Source organism: Columba livia, chromosome 26 (genome assembly GCF_036013475.1).
Source record: "Columba livia isolate bColLiv1 breed racing homer chromosome 26, bColLiv1.pat.W.v2, whole genome shotgun sequence".
Taxonomy (NCBI): Eukaryota; Metazoa; Chordata; class Aves; order Columbiformes; family Columbidae; genus Columba; species Columba livia.
In genome coordinates this window covers 5,102,559-5,124,425 of record NC_088627.1, presented here as the reverse complement: position 1 = coordinate 5,124,425, position 21,867 = coordinate 5,102,559, and the positions used below count along the sequence as shown (strand labels likewise).

General features: G+C 54.2%; 2 protein-coding genes across 19 annotated transcripts in view; both read right to left on the bottom strand.

Moving 5' to 3' along the window:
* Nucleotides 1-650: 650 nt before the first annotated feature.
* PIGV (phosphatidylinositol glycan anchor biosynthesis class V) lies at nt 651-9,111 on the bottom strand. Of its 16 annotated transcripts, XR_010468170.1 has the most exons (6): nt 6,420-9,013; nt 6,104-6,254; nt 3,005-4,141; nt 2,804-2,902; nt 2,199-2,413; nt 1,012-1,234 (listed from the first exon to the last, which is right to left on the bottom strand). XR_010468170.1 is itself a non-coding variant. In XM_065041842.1 (5 exons), exons 2-5 carry the CDS (start codon nt 6,185-6,187, stop codon nt 944-946), a joined length of 1,611 nt encoding a protein of 536 aa, XP_064897914.1. In that variant the 5' UTR covers nt 6,188-6,254; nt 9,020-9,111; the 3' UTR covers nt 651-943. The 16 variants fall into 16 exon arrangements, 14 of the variants coding, with proteins under 14 accessions (XP_064897914.1, XP_064897917.1, XP_064897916.1 ...); XM_065041842.1 differs by lacking the exons at nt 2,199-2,413; nt 6,420-9,013 and adding an exon at nt 9,020-9,111 and having other exon boundaries at nt 651-1,234; XM_065041845.1 differs by lacking the exons at nt 2,199-2,413; nt 6,420-9,013 and adding an exon at nt 9,020-9,111 and having other exon boundaries at nt 651-1,234; nt 6,179-6,254.
* A 1,775-nt stretch (nt 9,112-10,886) lies between these two features.
* Nucleotides 10,887-21,867, bottom strand: part of ARID1A (AT-rich interaction domain 1A) — a 54,415-nt gene continuing 43,434 nt past the window's right edge. For 2 of the 3 annotated variants that reach the window (XM_065041782.1, XM_065041780.1), the window contains 11 exons: nt 21,731-21,840; nt 21,312-21,521; nt 20,615-20,822; nt 18,681-18,813; nt 18,150-18,322; nt 17,830-17,980; nt 17,569-17,700; nt 17,362-17,458; nt 15,114-15,987; nt 14,682-14,812; nt 10,887-13,894 (listed from right to left, as the gene is read on the bottom strand). In XM_065041782.1, coding sequence (XP_064897854.1) covers nt 12,170-13,894; nt 14,682-14,812; nt 15,114-15,987; nt 17,362-17,458; nt 17,569-17,700; nt 17,830-17,980; nt 18,150-18,322; nt 18,681-18,813; nt 20,615-20,822; nt 21,312-21,521; nt 21,731-21,840 — 3,944 coding nt within the window. In that variant the 3' untranslated portion in view covers nt 10,887-12,169. The remainder of the gene's footprint in view (nt 13,895-14,681; nt 14,813-15,113; nt 15,988-17,361; nt 17,459-17,568; nt 17,701-17,829; nt 17,981-18,149; nt 18,323-18,680; nt 18,814-20,614; nt 20,823-21,311; nt 21,522-21,730; nt 21,841-21,867) is intronic. The other variant, XM_065041781.1, reaches the window with a different exon arrangement.

The following is a 21,867-nucleotide window of genomic DNA, read 5'->3' as shown; positions in this document are numbered from 1 at the left end:
AGCTGTGCGTGTGCCGGGACACCAACCACCGCTGTCCCCTCGGTGTCCCCAGCCTCACCCCGAGCCGGGGCAGTGACCGAGGGGGAGAAGGAACCGGGGAGCTCCGGGGGCTGGTGTGGGGCAGCGGGATCATCCCTGCGAGAGCCGCTCCCCACGCCGACCTTCCGGGGGATTCCCGACAGATCTGACAGACACGGATCATGGAATCACTTTGCTTGGAAAAGCCCCTCAGGATCACCGAGTCCAACCATAACCCAGCCCTGTCCCTGCCCCATGTCCTGAGAACCTCATGTCCGTCTGTCCAGCCCTCCAGGGCTGGTGACTCCAGCACTGCCCTGGGCAGCCTGTTCCAATGCCCCACAGCCCTTTGGGGAAGAAATTGTTCCCAAATCCAACCTCAGCCTCCCCTGGCGCAACTTGAGGCCGTTTCCTCTGCTCCTGGCGCTTGTTCCTGGGGAGCAGAGCCCGACCCCCCTGGCTCCAAGCTCCTTTCAGGCAGTTCAGAGATCAGAAGGTCCCAGTGGGTCAGGAGCACAGGATTCCCCACATCCAGCCCTAATTGCCAATAGCAGAAGGTGAAAATCCTGATTTTTCTCCACGTCTGGCGGGTTTGCTGCCAATCGCTCCTGGGGATCTGCAAAGTCTGAGCATCCTCGCCAAAATCATTTATCAAAGGCCGCGTTTCCCCCAGAAGCTGCAGGAACCAACACACGTTCCCTGTCCCAGCGGCAACGACAGCAGCTGGATGCCGGAGCATCGCAGCAAAGACAACGTGCCCGTTTTGGCCGCGGCCATGCAGCGACACCTCCGTATGTACAAAGTCACCGAGGAGTAACGCCTTTGTAACCGAGACAACAGCACCTTCGCAAATACACCGAGGATTTTACAAAAGCGAGTTTTGATTCTGACCGGTGGTTCTGGACCCATCGGTACCGACACCCCGCTATGTCCACGGCAAGAAGTTGCAGTGCAGAAGCAGCCCCAGCAGCCAGTAGGACAGGAAAAATCCCAGGACGCATTTGCTGAGCGGGGTGAGGAGGCTCCAGCGGCTCAGCAGCCTCAGGACGGGGTTTGCAGCAGCTCCGTCCCCGCGGGAACCGGGACGTCCACCCCCCGGAGACGCCGGTTCACCATCGGTCCCGTCGCTCCAGAGCAAAGGTTCGTGTTCCTGCAGCAGGTGAGCGGAGAACCAGTACAGGATGGGCGAGGAGGAGCCGAGGAAGCGCGTCAGCACCTGCAGAGAGCCAAAAATCACAAACAGGGACTGAAATACAGCCCCGCTTCACGGTGTCGGCATCTGTTACGTGGAAATGAAACCCCCCCCCTCAGCAAAACACGCTTTATTTATTAAGATATTTATGTCAAAGCCAAGTTTGGGACAAGCACGGCACCGAATTGTCACCATCTCGCTGAAATCCTCATCCAGAGCAGCTTCAGGGGAGATTTATAGAACTCAGAGAATCGTTTAGCTTGGAAAAGACCTTTAAAATCATTGAGTGCAACCATAAAGCGAACACCGCCAAGATGGGGAGTTTCCCAAAACAGTCCAATTTCCTGTCAGTTTGAGCAATTAACCATTCAATTTGCTGTCAGTTGGAGCCATTCTTCTCCTTTGATATTTGCTAAGATACTAAAGTAGTCCTGGGAGGACTTTTTGGGTTTGTTTGTTTGAAGATTGGGATTCTAAAATGTGTATGGGAGAAAAAACACACAAACAAACCACATTAAACATCCTTCTTGGAGGATGCAGTAGGCTATAAAATACCAGAACCAAAAATGATTATGTCATTTTTATTATAACTTGTATTCCTGCCATATAAATGAATCGGATAGCTTGGAAAAATTTTGCGTCCCATGTTAAAAAGGTTAAAAACGGTGAGGGAAAAGTGCACATAACCATGATTTTAAGGCAATATTTTGTCAGAGGGTGTGACAACGTTGAAGTGCTTCCCCCATCCTCAGCAGAACAAAGGATCCTGTTATGCCTTAAACGTCTGGTTTTTGTTACTTTGGGAGGAAGAGACAGAGGACACCTCATCTTATCTTTCCCAAAGTTTTATGGCCATGAAGGCACCTTGGAAGATAAGGACAATTAACAGTGTTGCCGTGAATGGCCTCATTGGGATGATAGAGATGAACCATCTGTCGGACAACCACCTACCAGAAGAAACCACCAACCAACGGGCAAGACAACTCACCGTGAACTTTCCCCTAGTTTGAAGACCCCAGACCCATTTCCAGAAGAGTCTTCCTAATTAGCATGAAGAGCGAGCAGAGGGAGAGACGAACCGCCCTGTCCTATCTCGCATGTGAATGAACTGGGTTATAAAACAACCTCATATACGATACAGGTGGGCGGTGTGTACATCTTCAGCGCGTCCCCCCTCCAGGGGCCGTCATGGGACCGATGGACCTGTGGAGTGGTGACATCTTACTCTCCCTCGCTGTCTCTCTCTCTCCCCCTTTCTCTTTCTGATATCTTAGTTTTCCTCTTCTCTCTCTTCCTTTTTCTTAAACACATAAAGTAATATCATTTTAAGTTCTGCTGCTAAAGTCTTGTTAAGTTTTGCATTACAGTTTACTAATTGTTGCCAACCCACCGTTTTTAGAAGGGTTTTTGCTGTCAATGTATCGATAAGTTTTGTGGTACTATAACATACTTTTGCCAAGTCACTGATTGCTGTAATTTTTATACTACCATGTGCTTTTAGTAAATTCATAGTTGGACCCCGGAGTGATTGTCTGTCATTCACTTCTCATTGCTGCGCAGAATTACCCGCAGTTAACTCACACCTGATCTCACCTGTCGAGTCAGGGCGTGTGTCGCGTTCAGAGTTAACTCGTCCCTCATCCCGTCTGTTGGGACGGGACAGAGGGCTTTGGAAATGCTTTGTGGAAGCCGCTGCAGAGGAGGAAAGGCACAGCTGGGCCACGTGGCGCTGTGACCGTCACCCCCGCGGCCACCGCGCTGGGATCCCTCCCGCGCATGGCTGGGACGTCCTACCTGCACGTGCATGCAGAAGAAGCCGAGGAGCAGCAGGGCCGTGGCGTGGACCATGTACACGAAGACAGCGGGGCCGCAAAATCCAGCGCTCGCTTTGTTTTCTTCTCCGCTGTTTGTTCTCTCCAGACCCAGAGTCAGGCAGTGCCGGGGGTTCGCGCTCACGTAGGTCCAGGCAGCCCAGGAGCTCAGGAGCGTGACGGGCAAAGCGAGAAGGAAATTCGGGATCTGCCTGAGCTCGAAATAGCGCAGAAAGCCAACGTTCCAGTAAACGTCTTGGATGTAGGGATAGACCGCGGGGAACCGCTGGGAGCACCAAGGCGGGGGAGCCCCGCGCGCCCCCGCCAGCCGATACCCCTTGTCCAGGGCCAGCTGCAGCAGCGGCTCCGGGACAGCCCGCTGCACGTTGGGCACACAGAACATCATGTAGGCGTAATACTGAAATACAACAAAAGGCAAAAGAACCCCAGCGCACGCAACGGCTGAAGACGCGGCGCTAAGGAGCTGCTTCCACAACAGCAGCGATCCCGAACGCAGCCGGAGCCGCAGGGCCAAGCGTTTGGCGCAGGAGTAGAGGAGGAAGCCGGCGTTGACGACCCCGTTGGCGCGGGCGCCGGTGGCGAGGGAGAAGAGCAGCGCGCCCCGCCAGCGCTGCCCCCGCTCCAGCCGCCACATGGCCCCGAACGCCAGGCAGCAAAACATGCTCTCCGAGTAAGCAGCCGCCAGAAACACGTTGGCAGGGCTGACGCAGAAGAGAGCGGTGGCGAGAAAAGCCGCCCTGCGACAGCGCAGCACCGCACAGCCCAGTTTGTACAGCGCGGCAGCCGCCAGGATGGCGAACAGAGAATTGAGGAGCGCGGCCGAGAGCAGGAGGCGGCTCCGCAAGCGCAGCAGCCGCCGCAAAGGCCACAGCGCGGCCTCGGCCCCCGCGCGCAGGCTCAGCGGGTACAGCGGGAAGAAGGCGCAGTTGTGCTCGTACAGGTATCCGCGCTCGGCGATGAAGAGGAAATGCTCGGCGTCCCAGCGCGACAGCCCGCCCAGCAGCCGCTCCAGCAGCAGGTCCGCGGGGCCGGGCTCGGAGAGGCGAGGAGGGGAGAAGGCGTCTGCGGCGTGGTCGGGGATCAGGAGGTTAAACACAGCCTGGAGAGAGAACAGAGGGTTGGAATCCAGCGGAGATCCTGGGGAAAGGTGGGATCAAAGTGTCACTGGGCAGTGGAACAGGGTGTCCAGGGCAGTGGTGCAGTCACCATCCCTGGAGGGTTGGACAGATGGACATGAGGTTCTCAGGACATGGGGCAGGGACAGGGGTGGGGGAACAGGTGGAATCGATTAACTTGAGGGGCTTTTCCAACCAAAACCTATCCTATCCTATCCTATCCTATCCTATCCTATCCTATCCTATCCTATCCTATCCTATCCTAATTGTATCCTATTCTCCTCTATCCTATTCTGTTCTACCCTATTCTGTTCTACTCTACTCTACTCTACTCTACTCTACTCTACTCTACTGTACTCTACTCTACTCCACTCTACTTTACTCTACTCTACCCTATCCTATCCTATCCTATCCTAATTGTATCCTATTCTCCTCTATCCTATTCTCCTCTACCCTATTCTGTTCTACCCTATCCTATCCTATCCTATCCTATCCTATCCTATCCTATCCTACCCTATCCTATCCTAATTGTATCCTATTCTCCTCTATCCTATTCTATTCTACCCTATTCTGTTCTACCCTACCCCATCCTATCCTATCCTATCCTATCCTATCCTATCCTATCCTATCCTATCCTATCCTATCCTATCCTATCCTATCCTATCCTATCCTATCCTACCCTATCCTATTCCACTCCACTCCACTCCAGCACCAAGCAGGAGGACTCACGGGTTCCAAAGGGGACAATGGCAGCACAAAGCCAGGCCGAGGGGTTTGCAGCGAGGACACCTGGAAAACTGTGAAAAGGTGCCAACAAAACCCTGCGGGGCGTTTACACCTGAACCAAACACATCCAGCAGCAATGCCCACGGAACGGGCAGGGAGAGCTGCCCAGCCCCGCGCGGGGCTCATCCCACTGCACACGCAGCGCTGGAAACCCGCTCTGCTGAATGGGGCGTTATCGTCCCAGCTCACGTACGAGGGAGAGCAAACAGAACTAGAGAAGGTTTTCCCGGAGCAAACTGAGGCAGAAAGCAGCAGCTGGTTCCCCAGCCCCATCTCCAGCTCAGCACACACCGAGGGGTTTGTATTGCAGAGAGGAGCAGCAGAACACACACACGCTGCCTGCAGAGCTCGTGGTGCTGAGCACATTTTAACAGGTGAGAGAAAAACCCAGAGAGCTCACGAGATGGGAGGTAAACAACCTAATGCATTGTAATGTAATTCCAAATGAAAATATGTCTACAAAAACCCCCAAAGCCTCAGATGGTAAATTGTGCAGATTAACCACACGTAGGTTGGGATGAGTCCCCAGCGCTGGCAGAGGGAAAAAAGGCCACGCTGAACAAATTGGGACTAAAAGCCGCACAAAGCCGCCGTTTGGCTGCCGAGCGCACATCTGGCCTGACCGGGGCTCTGGCGCTCGTACGCGGCGTTTTCCATCCCGGCTGCTGGTTCCGCCGATGGTCACAGCGGTGGCAGCGGGGCCACAATCTGCCGCTTGGCTCTGGCCACTGCTGAGGAGCTTTTTTGGGCTGGTTTTGCCCCGGGAGAGCCAGGGCCACAGTCGGACACTTTGCTGTGTGCACAGGGAAGGGGGAGCAAGAACCAAGTTCTCCCAAAATCTCTGGAAATGAGACTTGGGAGGAATGCACAGGAGATTATTGTTCCTCTCCTGCAGACAAACGGAGACATCACCTCCTCGTGCTGCCAAACCTCTTGCAACAGCGGTGTGAAAACACACTGAGTTATAAAGAAATGGCTGTGATTTTACCTAAGAGCAGCCTGCCCCCCGGCTGCAGCTGCGCTGCTGGTTCTCCAATAGAAGCCGATCGCCCACCCAAGGAGAACCAGCGAACTCACAGAGCCCGGGGCAGGACCGACCCGAGCGGAATGGGAGCAGCAAACAAGCGACGTGGCAGCGTTTCTGGGGACGGGAGACTCGCCTGCAGCAGGAGCGCCAGGGCCCTGCAGCGCACCGCGAAGCGCAGCAGCTCCCGCAGGAGGGGGTCACCGCTCACCGGCTCCATTCCGCGCTCACCAGCCGCCCCCGTAGGTCGCTGACGCCTGGGAAATCCTCCCTCTGTTTTAGGAAACCTGAATTGATAACGAGAGAGCACAAACATGGAAAGTCACTTGTGATGGAGATCACTGCCCGGGGCTCACAGCCGGCCGGGCACGCGGTCTCCTCCCCGCTCTCTGCCCAGATTTCACCCCCAAAGCAAAAAAGGCTTTTTTCAAGGCAGCCTCCACAGCACCAACCCCGTGAGCTCCATCAGATCTGCAGGTTTCTCCAGCCCCTCCATCGCTCTGAGACGGCAACTCCAGGACGTGACGCTCGCACCGCACCCCCTGACCACCCAGAGAGCCACCAAGATGCTGGAGGGAGTGGAGCATCTCCCGTGTGAGGAAAGGCTGAGGGAGCTGGGGCTCTGGAGCTGGACAAGAGGAGACTGAGGGGGGACTCATTCCTGGGGATCAATATGGAAAGGGGGAGTGTCAGGAGGGTGGAGCCAGGCTCTTCTGGTGACAACCAGTGACAGGACAGGGGGCAATGGGTGCAAACTGGAACACAGGAGGTTCCGCTTAAATTTGAGAAGAAACTTGTTCCCAGTGAGGGTGGCAGAGCCTGGCCCAGGCTGCCCAGGGGGTTGTGGAGTCTCCTTCTGTGCAGACATTCCAACCCGCCTGGACACCTTCCTGTGTAACCTCATCTGGGTGTTCCTGCTCCATGGGGGGATTGCACTGCATGAGCTTTCCAGGGCCCTTCAACCCCTCACATTCTGGGATTCTGTGACAGGTGTTTCTCTTCCACCCATTCCCTGCAAACCTCATCTGAACCACCCTGGGAGCCTCCCTGCTTTCATTTCTATACATTCTGATTGATGTTCTGGGGCCAGCTATGAAAACCACTGGCCTGGAGCCAGTGAGGCAGGAGCTGCGACGCGGATTTGAAGACAACGCGGTTCTTTGAAGACAACGTGGTTCTTCCATCGGTTCTGCAGCCGCCAACTTGAGAAGCACAAGAGCCGCAGCTCTCACTGGGTTCTCACAACACCACATCCTGCACCATTTCCCACCTTCCTGATCCAGCACCTCACGATACATAAAGATCCCCAAACCCATCACCTCACGATCTAAAAACACCCGGGTTTTTCCTATTCCTGTTTTACTAATGGGGAAAAAAAACCTGGTGGGTTAAGAACTGCAGGAGAGAGCAGAAAGCACGGAACATCACAAAGCAAAAACAAGACCCAAAGACGCTCATTCATGGTTCCAGGCCTTGGCTACATTACGCGTCCAATTCAGCCACATGCAGAAGTTTGGGGTTTGCTCGCATCCTCCTCTTGCCCCAGAGCTGCAGCAGCTGGTGGGAGGCGCGTCCTCCCGAATCCGAACTGCAACGTTACTGTAAGAGTAACAGCCCAGCTGTAAATTCTATTAAAGCGCATTCGCAGCTGCAAGTCCTATTAAATCACAGCGGCAAAAAATCATCCCAGCGCTTCAAATATGCACCGTCCTGGCAGAGCTGGGATGATTCTGCCCCAAATTGCACCTGCACGGATGGAAAAAGGACTTGGAAAGGCAGAGGCGGGTTAAAAATATTTCAGTAGGAAAAGAAGTGAAGTCTTCACGAATAAAGGTGTTGATCGCTCCGCGTTCAGCGTTTCTCTTTGCTCTCAGGTACGAATTCTGTTCCGCTCGGTCTGGAAACGGTGCTGAGAAAAGGACGAGCACAGGAACGGAATAGACGCTGGGTAAATGATCACGTAAATGAGAACATGAATTCGGGGTGTGCGGAGCCGCAGTGGACGCCGATGTCCAGCCGGTGGCAGCAGGAACTCGCCACCGAGCCCCTTCCAACCCCCGCAACCTGGAGCGGGCACCGGATTCCTGCCGGGAAACCCACCCGGAAAGCGGGGGAGAAGCGGCTCGGGCGCCTCCTGCTCCTTCTCCAGCCGCCGCGGGGTTCGGGAGCAGCTCCAGACATAGTTAAGAACCCGTTCTAACCGGGATGCCCACGAAATAAACCCGAGTTTTGCGCTGGTTTAGCGCCGTCCGTGTGTCCTGGAGCTCTCACCTCGCAGCCGCTTCCAGTCCTGCCCGGAGGCGGCGGCCCCGCTGGGAACGGGAACGTTTGTGCCTCTTTTGTGATAATTTGCGAACAAAACCGGCGCTGGGTCAAACGCGACCCGATCGCTCGGCTGGACGGGACGGAGCCGCTGCCGGGGCTGCGGGCACCGGGGTCGGGGCGGAGCGGGACGACACGCCGGGGCGCTTCGGCTGTCACCGCCGCGGGCTCCATGAAGCGCATCCGGAGCAGCGGCCGCTGCGACACCGGGGACTCGCGCTCCGGTCCCTCCGGGCGGGCTGAGCCGCTGCGGCCGGGACCGTGTCCGAGATGCCGGGACCGTGTCCGAGCGGCCGGGACCGTGTCCGAGATGCCGGGACCGTGTCCGAGCGGCCGGGCCGGAGCGCGGGGCCGGTCCCCTCGCCCCGGCGCCCACGGGCCGGGGATTCGCGGAGACCGAAGCGCTTAACGTGGCCGTTTCGAGGCTTGGGGACAATTAACGCTCGTGTGCTCGTTAACGGACCGGTCCCCGGGGCTGTGCGGGACCAGCCGGTGCCGGAGCAGGTCGGGTTGGCCCGGGCAGCGCCGGTACGGGCCGCAGGGACCCGTGTCCCTACCGGGACCCTTCGCGATGGCCCGAAAGCCCAAACTCGGCACAGGTGGGACCCCCGGACACCGCTCGGTCCGGCCGGGCCCGTGTCCCCGGTACCGATGGGGGTCCCTGGGGGGCGGGGCCTCCCGCGTAGGGGGAGGAGCCAAGACCCCGCCCCGCCCCCTCCGCTCCCCCCACCTGCGCGCCCGCCGCGCGGCTCCCGCGCCGGCTCCATCCCGCCGTCATCGCCGCTTCCGGCCACGCCTCTTCCGGCGCTGCGCGCGCCGCGTCACGTGGGGGCCGGGGGAAGGGGCGGGCGGCGCCATGTTTGTTAAGGGCGGCCGTGGGCGGGCAGCGCTGCGGACGGGCCGGGCGGCGGCACCTCGGGTCACACCGCCGGTAAACGGGTTGTTAGCGAAAAGCAAAGGCAGCAGTGAAACAAAGGCACCGGGTATCGCTCCTGGAGCTGCCAAACCTCCAACGGAGCCGCACGGCAGCTGCGGCTCCACCACACCTGCCAACACACCGAGCAACAGACCTAACACCAGCTTATCATCAGGGTATTGTTAATTACTTACTGCTACCAGAGGAGGGGCAGGTTGCACTCAAGATCTCGTCTAGGTGATGCTGCAGACATGGCTTTTTGCTTCACCGTCACTAAGCTCAGCTTAACCAAGCTTGGCTTAACCACAGCGCCAGGTCCGGTTCACGCTGCCACCGCAGCAGCGACTCTGGGCTTAAAACCACCATTCCGGGGTATCAGCCTGACCGTATAGGGTTATTTCTTTTTGTTTGTAAAGCCCCTCAAGCTCATCGAGTCCAACCATAACCTAAATTACCCCATGTCCTGAGAGCCTCATGTCCGTCTGTCCAACCCTCCAGGGATGGTGACTCCAGCACTGCCCTGGGCAGCCTGTTCCAATGCCCCACAGCCCTTTGGGGAAGAAATTGTTCCCAAATCCAACCTGAATATCAACCACAGGAAGGGAAATAAATCCTCAGTGCCGAGGGGACGCCCCGAGCGCTTCAAATCGGGCTCCGGTTTGGGAAGAACTCGCCTTTTCTCCCCTTGCTGGTTGAGGCCAAAGAGGCGTTTTGAGGAACATCTGCGGAAACGGAAAACTTTGGGTAAAACCAGGCCTAAAGCATCAAGGATTTGCAATCTGGGAGCCAAGGCTGAGATCAGTCCCTAATTACAAGCCGTGAACGCTGCTTGTTCTTGTTTTACCGATTCCCCGTCTCTGCTGTTTCTCTCAAGCATGTTTAAAGTGCGAGGGGTGCACACGCGCTGGGGGAGCAGAATCACCCCCCTCTGACCAACTGCTTGTATGAATACTGGTAAAACGGGTCCTTAGCACCACTTGTGACTATTTTTTCCCTCCCAAACGTTTTGCTCATGATTAAATTCACGGGAAGCTGCACAAAAGCTGCTCACGTTACCTTCGTCAACCTTGCTGCTGAGTCTGTTAAAATACGTAACATTTTCATAATAATTGAATCAGACTAAACAAAGCTCCCGTAATACAGAACTGAATTGTTGGAGAAGCTGGTTTTAAATCGATGAGCTCGGTGCAGTTGCAGCTCCCGCTTCTATTTGAGGATAAAGCTTCAGGCTACATAAAATATCAACTTACTGACCGCTAAGAACGTGCAGATTTTCACCTGAAGAGCCTGAGCTCGGGCTCTATCCGCTGGAAAAGCCCGTCCTGCGAGCGCCGGCCGAGTCCAAACGCCCCCAACAATGTGGAGATAAAACAAACGCGAGCGGAATGAAACTCTTCCATTGCACAGAAGCGAAAGGGAACGGACTCCCCACCCTGTAAATCCGCACTGAGTCCAGCCTAAGCAGCTAAGCCAGACCTCCATCGCTGAGACAAGCCTAACGGCAGAAGCAAAGCGTGGAATTAAGGGCTCCGGAGCAAGACGGGGTTTTGCCGTGCCCGGAAAGGCTGCTGGACGTCCCTGAGGTGTCTGCGCTGACCGGCACCATCGCACCTACCGGAGCCGAGCCCAGCGCCGACCTGAGCTCCTCGTGCTGCCGGGAAAGAAAACCCTTACAAACATCTTACCAAGATTTAATGTACATTTATTCTTAACACGTGGAACATATAGTATAAAGATTTCATACTGAATAAATGATATTCATTAAGCCAAAAAAGGAAAAAAGGGAGGAATTTACATCAAGTTTTTAGCTACATCGTCTGAAATACAAATATGCAGAATTCATCACTGAAAAATCTCAATTGTGTTTCTTCATCAGGAACTTCAACTGAACCTAGAACTTTTTCACACCTCGATTAGAAAGAAAACAAAACCAGGAAAAATAAACTATAAGTTGATTGGCTGCTGAGACAGCAATGACTTTATACACAGAGACCTGTACAGCATCCTCCGGGGAGGGATGTCTGGCAAGAGATTAAATAATTGTGTCTCGCTTTTGCAGGTCATCAACTCGTTAACTCCTCATACTAGAAAGGGGGAGGGAGAGGGGGACAAAACCGCGAGGGGTCTCAGGGTATGTGCAATGTACAACGTCATATATATATACACACGTGGCAGCGTTCGGGCTGCGCCTAAAGGTTAAAACCAGTTCTAAGAGGTGATCTCAGGGTTATTCATACAATCAAGGAGGAAGAGAGAAAGAGGTCAGGGTGTTGTAGGTTCACACATGATACTTTGGGGGAAAAGCCTTTTTTTTTTTTTAAATTTTTTCTTCTCAACATTAACTAAAAACATTTTTAAAAACTACAGCTTGCTGCTGAGTCAGCGTCTTTTTTTTTTTTTTGTTGTTGTTGTTGTTGGTTTTCCTCTTTTCCGTGTGAGACGTTATTACAGTATGTTTTACAGCTTAAGGTGTACAGTACATGGAGCTCTACACTGCTACTGCACCGCCAGGCTCTGGTCACAACCGCTAACTTCTTGGTTCCTGCAAGACAGATTGTGAACGCACAGCGATAAACCACACAGAGTTCAGCAGTCGCTCGGTGTCCTTCAGAGTTTTACCATTAAAAACAGTTAGGAAAGTGGTGCCTGTCAATGTGATAACGCGGCAAAGTCGTTTTTTTTTTTTCCCCAAACTCACTGTAAACGACAGTAACTTTGGTTAAAATAAAAAAAAAAAGTCTTCTATGTAGACAGAACTTTGTCTCCTTTAATAAGGGATTCAGGACAAATTTGAAGGGCAGGGGAAGGGGAGAGGGAACGGGGAAGTTTCCCCAAGGGAGAAGCAGGACAGCGCGGGGCAGACAGTGGATTCTGAGGTGGTTTTGCATAAATAAAGGGCAACAGTCAGTTTTTCTAAGTTCTCCACTCACGCACACGCACACGGGGGCTCGGATCCCACAGCTGTCATGACTGGCCAATTAAAAACAGTACGTCACAAATCACTTGTGATACCAAAGAGTTCATCAAAGGCGACACGGAGATGTCCAACAGCCGCGACTCGTATAGCGTGAACTCCGAGTGGTTCTCGTCCACCTTGGCCAGGGCGAGCAGCGCCCGGGCGGCTCGGCGCATCATGTCCACACTCGTCGACTCGAAGGGCGGGTTCTGCATGTGCATCAGGCCGGCCTGGCTCTGCTGGAACTGCGTGGCGGCCAGGCTGTCCTCCAGAAAGCCCAGCAGGTTGCCAATGCTGCCCTTCTGCACAGCGATGGCTCTGGCGGCCAGGCTGTCCCCCTGCGCCAGGTTGGCCAGCAGAACCACGGCCATCTCCCGGCACACCGGGTTCTTTCTGTCGCTGAGGAAGCGCACCAAGGTGCCGTACAGCTTCTCCAAGCGACTGAAAGGGGGAGTCGCGAGGATCAAATCCACATTGTTGTCCTGGATGCTGAGTTTGCTGAGTGTTTCTAAAACCAGTCTCTGAGGGGAAAGGACCGCGTTGGGGCCCAGCGTCGGGAAGGGATCCTGGGCCTCCGCGGATGGACACACGGCCCAGTGGAGGAGTCCGTCCAGGATGGGCAAGCAGATGCTTTCCGGGTAGGGGGACAGGTCCAGCTGGCCAGAAATGTTGGCCAACGTGACCAGCGTGTTTTCACGCAGCATCTCCAAGCAGTCCCACCACCACTCCACCTTGTTGCAGCTCACCCCTTGGTCCTGTTCCTCCTCCTTCTCGTAGGTCAGGGGTGCCTGTTTGCGTTCCGGATGCTTGTGGTGCAAGAGAATCAGTTTCCCTAGAATCAGCAGCAGCCCGGGGTGTTTGGACATTTCAAAGTCATTGCCCGGTACGAACGATAAACTCCTGATGATGTTCGAGACGCAGATGCAGCGCTTGGCCAGAGAGTCCTGCCAGTCCAGGAGCGTGCAGAGGGGCGTCTCGTCTTTACTGTGAGGTTCGTCCTCCAGAATTTTTATATTTCTGTGGCTCTGAGCCGGACTAATGCCAAAGGGAAACTTGCCGCTTTCCTTCGTCGTTTCCGAAGCTTTGAGCTCTTCCTCCTCCCCGGGCAGGGACCCGGGACGAGCCGAGAGCATGTCGTCCATGGTGGCCGTTATCCTCTTCTCCGAGGAGCTGTCGGACGGAGCAGTCTCCCCGTCCCTCGTGCTGGGGCTGATCTCGGCCGCCGAACGTTTCCTGGCGCTGGCGGCGCAGGGAGCTCGTTTATGAGTCAGAGGCAGCTCCGTCTTGCTCTCAAAGTGGGTCTGGATGTGCTCGGTGGTGTCTCCACCGCCGATCCGCCAGTGCAGCAGCCCGCTGTCGAACTCCTGCACTCGGCCCAGCTTGTCTGAGTAATCTACCACAAACGGGTCGTTCTTCTGCACAACCTTGACTGGAAGCTTGTCAAATTTACTAACTAGTTTTTCCTCGCTGCTCTCTAGAGGTGCTTTGTCCTTGCTCGAAAACGCAGCCTCCTCCTCTTCCTCGTCCTCTTCTTCCTCCTCACAGTTCATGCTCCGCGGTTCATCATCCTCCTCCCCTTCTTCATGAGAGGAAGCTGAAGATTTACGGAACCTTTCGGGATCTAATAGTGTTCTTTGCCCTGGGTCTCCCACCTCGTATTCCTTCAGGATTCCAAAGATCTCGATCAGGCAGCGCCGGAAATATTCCACCAAGAGTTCCAGCAAGCCTGGCAGCTACGGGGGAGAAGAAACACAGGAGGGGAAGGAAGGAAAGGAACAGTGATCAGAAAACAACTCAGGCCAACGTGAGCAACTGGGAAAGCGGGGCATAAAGGGCTACGGATTGAAGCAGCGATGATAATTAATGGGTTCTGTAATAAACTGATTGCAAAAGATCGCTTTCAGTCCTCCGAGAAAGGGAACAAAGGCAAAACCAGACACTGACTGTCAGTATCCAAGCTGACCCCCCTCCGCATACACGTACCTGTGCGAGCACACACGTACCCATGCAGGCACACACGTACCCGTGCAAACACACACATGCTCTTGGTTTTCTCTCCTTTCTGGTTAACACACGGGGAGGGGAAGGGCAGCTCTAACCAAAACAGCCATGAGCAGTATTAGCAAGCGGTTCTCACAAGAGCCGCAGGTGGCAGCTCGCTGGGAAGCTCCGATCGGGAAGGACAGAGCCAGAGCTGAACGGACGCCACCAACACCCCAAGCGCCGGCAGCCGCTCACAGCACCCTCGCTCAAAATCCTTCACGGCCTCCCTATTGCCATTCTCTTCCCCTGTTACAGAGGTAACACGTCTCACCAGAGGAGCACACACGTGCTTGCACACCAACAAACATCTGAATTACACAGACCAAAGAATAATCAGCGCACAGCTGCCCAGAGCCTGTGCTCCGCAGGTACGGGGTGTCTGGACTCCAGCCCTACAAGGGCACGAGCTGCTTGTTGCTCTCTCGCTGACAGAAAACCCTCCAAAATTAGCACTTCAAAGAGAGCATCTGCACCCACCTGGCTGAGGTTGAAGGTCATGATGCTGTTGTCATCATAGAGCAGGATGTTTATGGTATCTAAGGCCCACGTACTTTCAGCGAGCAGCCCAGACTTCAGAGACATCATCACTCTCCAGGCTTCAGGAGTTCCTGTAACATAAACACATGATACTTCCAGCTCCTGGAGTTTCAAAACAAAAAGGAGATACTTGAGACCGCTCTTCTGGACCCACAAAGAGCAGAGCCTGTTTAAGATGATGCACAGGCTGCCTGTACCAGCAATCTCTCCACAAACAACACCAAAATTACACCTGAAAACACAACTAACCTGCAAAAATACAATTCTTGCAAAGCCAGCGGAGCCGTTCCGCTTGGCAGCAGCGAACCGAAGGGCAATGGCAACACCATCCCCTCGCCAGGCACAAGGAGAAGAGCAGGAGTTTCCTCTTACCGATATCTTTTGCCGTCAGCCGTCTCCTCTGCTTCAACACAGGCTGCGTAGCTTCTACGGATCCCGGAGGGAAGGTGATGTCTCGTCGGATCATGGGCGGCTGTACAGCTGCTGGTGTGATGTGCGAGGCGGGGACGGGCGGTCCCGCCTTCTGCATTTTCATCCCCGAGTGCATGAACGCAGATTTACTGGGAGAAGTGCGGTTCTCCAGAGGTCTGGGCAGAGGTGCTGGGCTGGATACCTGAGGAATGTGATTCTGCATGCTAGGGGGGGCCTGGTAGTTAGACTGGGGGGGCCTTGTCATGGGGGGCACGGTGGCAGAGGGACCGTAAGGAGGTTGCCGGTTCCCGTGGGATGGCCACGGTCCCTCGTGGTTGACCCTCTGGTCTGAATGCAGAATTTCGTCTGTTCGAGTCACTCCGTGATACGCGGGTCCTTGGGGTGCGGAGCCGGCGCTCTGCCGGTTCGGATAGCTGTACCCGATCTCATTGCGCCCCTGCCACATGGCGCCTTGCTGCGGACCCTCTGGAGCCGACTGGATAGGACCCCCCATCATCTGAGGGGGCATGTTCTGCTGAGCGTTGGAGCCCGGGGGAGCAGAGACCCTGTCTCTGCCAAACTGGAAGGGGAACTGGTTCTGCGGTCCCCCAGCGGCTCGGCGGTCAGCGGCGGGGTACGTGCTCCCGTACTGGTTGTACAGGTCCTGCTGGGGGGACGGCTGAGCCGTCTGCTGCTGGCTGGGCTGCTGGGACTGCGCTGGCGGCAGCTGCTGCTGCGTCTGGCCCTGCCCAGCGCTGTACGGGACGTTGTACATCTCCCCTTCGTGTCGCTTCGCGGGTGGGCCGTAGGTGCTGTCCATGGCTCGCTTGTAATTCTATGGGGAAAACAAAAGCAACGACGATATGAGATTACTTAGAAATGAGGAACCCAAACCTCAGCGGGTAGAGCCACTGAGAGCCAGAGGACAAGGCTCACAGTGTGGCCTGTAAGAGGGCGAGACTTTTCTTGCTTCTTCACAAAGCTGGATCGGTCTCTGTTTCAGAAGCCAACACCAACTCCTTGCGGCTGGCTGGGCAGTTTCCTTGCGGGTTCTGAGGATGCATGGGGGCAGGAGTCTGCCCACAGAAAGGACTTTCCTGCAGAAAACACTCAGCTCCGCTGTACATCCACCACAAACCAAACTGGGCACAGGTGCTTGTTTCCTTCCACATCCAAGTATTTTATCAGACCCTATTTCTCTTATATACATTTCCCAGAAAACAGAGGTTTTTTGCTGAAGCATTAAACAAGACGCACTAAAAACTAATGCGCTTCCTTTCCTGTAGATTTCAAAACACTTCACTGAAAGGAGCAAAAACTATTTGCCCCTCTACTTGAGTGCAAACGTAGAAAACGCTCAATTGGCAAGACAAAATTAAAAGCCAAGCTCACTCTATCCGTTCAGAAGCTCCGTGGTCACGACTGGCTTCAGATGGAGCTCTAGGGCTTCCAAGATGACAAGTACCAGAGTAACTCGAACTCTTGGCTCCGGGCCCCGTGGCTCTGGTTGCAGAGCCAAAGTGCAGAGCAGTTGGAATTATTCTTAGCACAGCTGAGCGAGTGCCCTCTCTATACTCCCCTAAACCAGGACTCAAAATTATCAGGAAAACGTTATGGGTCTTGGCACTGATACAAAGAGCAAGTCATATATAAGGATTATGGAAGGAGATATATGTTCGTTCAAACTCTGTCCTGAAACAAACCTGCTGGTTTTGAGAACGAGGAGTAGGAGGCAGGTCTGGAGCCTCTGTGTGTGGGCTCAGGGAGGCAAAGACAAAAAAACCCCTGGGTTGTGCACAACGATCCACCTGAAACAGCTCCCAGCACGCCCAAAGACTCACTCCAAACAAAGCCGCGCAATCACTTGCACCAGAAGGGTTACAGAAACACGATGGGATGCAGAAAGTTCCAGAGAAGCCCACTAAAGCTTCCTGATCTCCTGCTGCCCGCCCAGAGCATGCGCGTCTGCAAACTGCACAACTGCCATTCTCAAACATTGTTCTGCTAACGCAACAGTGGAAACGCTAATTAAAACTTATTAAAACTATTTGCAAACTGGGAAAAAAGAAGTTTCCTGTACAAGGTACTTAATTCTACACATTCATTAAGCAAACACACGGTGAGAAGAGTTTCCATCCTGCTCCTTTTACAAATTTCACACATAAAGCTATTTTGTCCCAGTCAAATCAGAAACGTCCCGATGACTTACCTGCTGTTGCTGTTGGTACATGGTAGTTTGCTGGCTGGGGAAGGGGGTGCCCGAGGATGTGCCTTGAGTGGAGAATTGATTGCCATAGGAATCATGTCTGGAGGAAAAACAGAGGCGTTACTCATCTGATACGACGCACGTTTCACTTTCCCAGTCCCAGAGCTCTTGAAATTGGGAAGAGCTGGTTGTGGCAACACCCGGACAGACCTTTGCTGCTGCTGCTGCTGTTGGGGGTAGCGGCTGGGGGAGTACATCCCCGACTCGGGGGTGGAAGGCATGATGTTGGGCTGCGGGGTTCCAGTTGCTAAGTTGCCCTCGGGTCCCATCCCGGGCTCCGTCCTACATGGGAGCAAACACAAAACCCCCACGTTTCACGCTTGCTCATCCAACGGAAATAATGTGGTCAGAAAAATCATAATAATGAAAATAATTCAAGCAAATCAGGGTCTCCCCTAGTTCAATACGCACCTGACTCTGTCGTAAGGAGCTCCGTAGGAATAGTGTTGCCGCTGTCCCATGGCCATGTTACCCATCCCCGGACCTGCAGCACGGTTGTAAGGGTCACCCATACCACTGTTGGGGCCCTGCCCTGAGGACATGAAGGGATCGCTTCCCGGAGCTGAAATATCGAAACGAAAACTAATAAGCACGTTTACCTCTGCATTACAAAGATACATCCCATCTTGTGGGGAAGAAAAGTGAGCAGAAGGTCTCCCACAGCACATGGCCAGACACAGGGATCAGTGCTCAAGGGAAAAAGGGGCCGGAGCACACGGGGACCTGCTCACCTTTCCTCATACTGCTGTAAGGATCTTTATTTGGCTCGTAAGACATGCGACCCATCATGTCAGAGGTATTCATGCTGGGCTGGTACCCTGGATTTGGAGTCATGGAGTTCCGCTTCTGGAACGTAGGATCACTGCCATCTGCAAAGGCATCCTGAAGGCCCACTGAGTTACTCCTGGATAAGAAAACCCAAAAACCACAAACACAGAATGAGAGAGGCCCACGATGCTCCTTGGGATACTTTTCCCCACACGTTCCCTCTCAGGTGTTGCTGTTCCCCAGAAGGACCACAGTTATGATCCTCCAACATAGCCACGAACTGCCCTTCCGCAATACTGTCCTCAACCCCAATCCCAAAAGTAACGATTATTCGCACACAGATGCAGAGTCAATGACGCTACCGTGAGCTGTTAATACAGGAGCAAAGGCACAGAGCTCCACCAAAACAGCCACGGGTGGTGGCAGCGACCCAGACGCAACCTCACGGTCCCGCTGTCCCCAGCAGAGCGGAGGAGGGGGTGATGGTTTCATACCTGATGCCTGGCAAAGGGGGCATCTGGCTGTGTGGCGTAGACGCTGGAGTTGGTGGCTTCAGGTCTCCTCCTTCTGCCATGGAGCTGCTGGTGGACTGAGGTGTCTGAGGTCCCTGCATTGAGCCTGAACCCGCTGCAAGAACAGTGGGTGTGAGCATGTGGTGTGAGCAGCTTTGTACAGTAGAGATGCAACCCAGAACCTCCCCAGAACATCAGCCCCAAGGAGAGCAAACAGTCCTTCAAGAAAGAGACAGATGGAACGGCCAAGAAGGTGCAAGGAACTCAACACTGCAAGGACCTACTGGGCCAGACTTCCCAGGAGAAACAAGTACAGTAACACAAAGCTGGGAGGATACGTTCGTTTTCATCACACCTTCACTGTTAACCACTTTCCCTTTTACATATGGAGCCAACCACTGTCTGGTGTTGCCCAGGCTGATGCTCTACAGCGCACCACGCAACACAGAACACGGTCCTTCTTGCCAAGTGACAACCATGGGCCCATCACCTTCACATTCCCTTTCTACCCGGAAAGAAGGCAGCTTTGAGCCCTCTCCTTCAAGTCTCCCAATCCTTTTAGGGATGGAAACTCCAGGATGTGAGCTGAAGTCACTCTGCATGAGGCTCCTCTGTCTGCTCTGCCCTTCAACAGGAGTTAATTCACACAGGTTAATTCAAGCACCACTCCCAAGAATTCCTGGAACAGGGAATGCCGGAGATGCTGGATCTTTCACTGAACAACAAAACCCGTCCAGCAAGTTCCCCGGCTCTGCGCGGGCTGCTTTACGCTACAGCGAGCTTTCATCAGAAAGCCCGGCCGTCATGTGCGGTGCAGCTGTGCCGGCAGCTCCAGGAGCGCTCCCCTGCCCCGGCATCGCTGCCACAGCTCGCAGGTTCATCTGCTCCCCGCAGCTGGCAAGAGCTGAACTCTTAATTAATGTTTCCATTAGTTACCATCCCCAGCACCCGATATCCCTCAGCTTCAGCCCTGCTGGTTGATGACTCATTTCAGCTATTCATTAAAATCCTCCGAGGTCACATCCAGGGCATGTTTGTTTACACCCCACCTTCCTGGCACCCTGTCCCGTGCTGCGCGACGCCCTCCCGGCCGGGGAGGGCTCCGGAGCAGGAACGGCCGAGACGAGCTCAGCGGGGAGTTTCATTCACGGGCCCTCCCCGCCGCTCCCCTTCGCTCATCAGCGGCGGTTCAGCTCCGCTCGCCTCCCCCAGGAATCCACCCCTCGCCTGGGTTCGCGAGGCTGAAATCGGCAGGAAGAGGCCTCGAGACGTTCCCCGCGTCGCTGCCATTTGGTGTTTGTCCCCACCCCCTGCCGTCCCTCCCACTCACAAATTTACACACAGTTGGAGCCGGGCCAGTTCCACGCTCTGGGAATTAAAACCCAACGACAGACTGATTACGCCTCCCCGGGGACACGCTGCAGTTTGCGAGCAGGAACCCAAGGAGGTTTGCAGGAAGCCCGTGCCAAGTGCCCACGAGGCAAAACCCAGTCGGCTCCAGCCACGGCCTTTCTGCACACCCTTTGGATTTTTTGCGGGTTATGAGCGCACGCTGCAAGGAAAACAGCTCCAGCACCAAGAGCTCGACCCAGACGATTGCCCAGGATGGGCTTTGGATGCTCTGCAGCCTCAAAAAGCGTTAACGCAGAACGAGGCAGCGCAATCCTCAGCACTCACAAAGTTTCGCAGAAGTTCATTTGACAGAACAGGCTGAAATGAAGCGCAGGCCTGTGCCAACGGGTTATAAAGTTTGCGAGGAGAGCAAAGCACGTGTGTCTGTGGGATGACACAGCCCTTCATCCAAATCACGGGGCTTCAATACATCCCACTCGATTCCCAAACTGTGAAGTTATTCTCCACAGAGATTCTCTGGTTAAAACATTAATTGCACACCTTAAACCTGCGCCTAAACTCACCTGGAGACGGAGGCTGTATCTTAGTCTGAGACTTCTTTGAATCGGCAGCTGCAAAGATATCCGGAGGAGGGTCTTCACCTCGCTCAATCTTGCACTCGAAGGCGTACAGACACTGGATGTACTGCTTCTTCAGAGAGCTCGCTGCGCTGCTGGACGTGCCCACGTTGAGATTTGTGGCCAGCTCGCGCCATTTCTTGTTTTTGTTGACCTGCACAACCAAACAAGAGGCTCTGAACTCCAAATCTATTTCTCCCTCCAAGAAGTTTTCTGGGGAGAAATCAACACTTCTCAGCTGAAACAAGGATGCGAGAAGGGCTAAGCACATCAGATATAATTGCGTTCAAACCCAAAAACTAGAGAAAACTTTTCAAATTGGGACAGATTGCAAAGCAAATGAACCACGAGGTCAGTTGACAGCCAGATGCGAGGACAAAGACAGTGTCACTCATCTTTGCGCTGGACAAAACAGGGAGAAAAAGGACTCGAACCTCACCGCAGACTGTTTTCAAGCAGACAACAGCAGAGCAGATGTCTGGCTCGCTTAAAGGCTGCTAGGGTTTATAAGCGTTATTTAAAAAAGAAACACAGCTAAATGGAAAGGCGCAGCTTACCTCTAGCTACAAATCTAACTCTGAATTGTGTCGCCTATCGACTCGCGACTGTGGGCAGCGCTGAACGCAAACAGCCCGACACCCACCTGAGTCAATCCTCCGATCTCCTTCACGGAGACGTAGAGTCGGTAAAGGTCCAAGGGTTTCCTGCCCACGGCCGGCAGGTTGGTCATGCCCATGGCCTTCTCTTCGGTGAAGGCCAGGTAACGATCTACCCAGATCTTCCTCTCGGGCTCCCCGCCCAGCTCGTAGAGTTTGGTGATCTTCTCGTTGGTCGTAGTAGAGGAGCTGGACTTCTGGGAGAAAGAAAGAGATATCAGGACTGAGCAGCACAAAACCAGCCCGGTCACATCCACGGTGCTTTCAAAAAAGCAGCCAGGTAAGAGTTCCAAGTTCTGCTGTTAAACGTTGAGAACAGCTTTATATTAGACCTCCACTTGGCTCAAATCAATGCCAGGCAAGTGTTGACACAGGTATCACAAAAACAGCTGCTGCTACATTTTACCTTTGACTTGGATTCTGCTTTTGGCGTCCCATCTGCCTTATTGTTCATTTTAGTCGCAGGCGTTAGTTTGACATCTGCAAGTCCCATCATCTCAGGGCTTGCTGCCATCCCTAGGAAGTTAAAAAGAGGATTTTAAG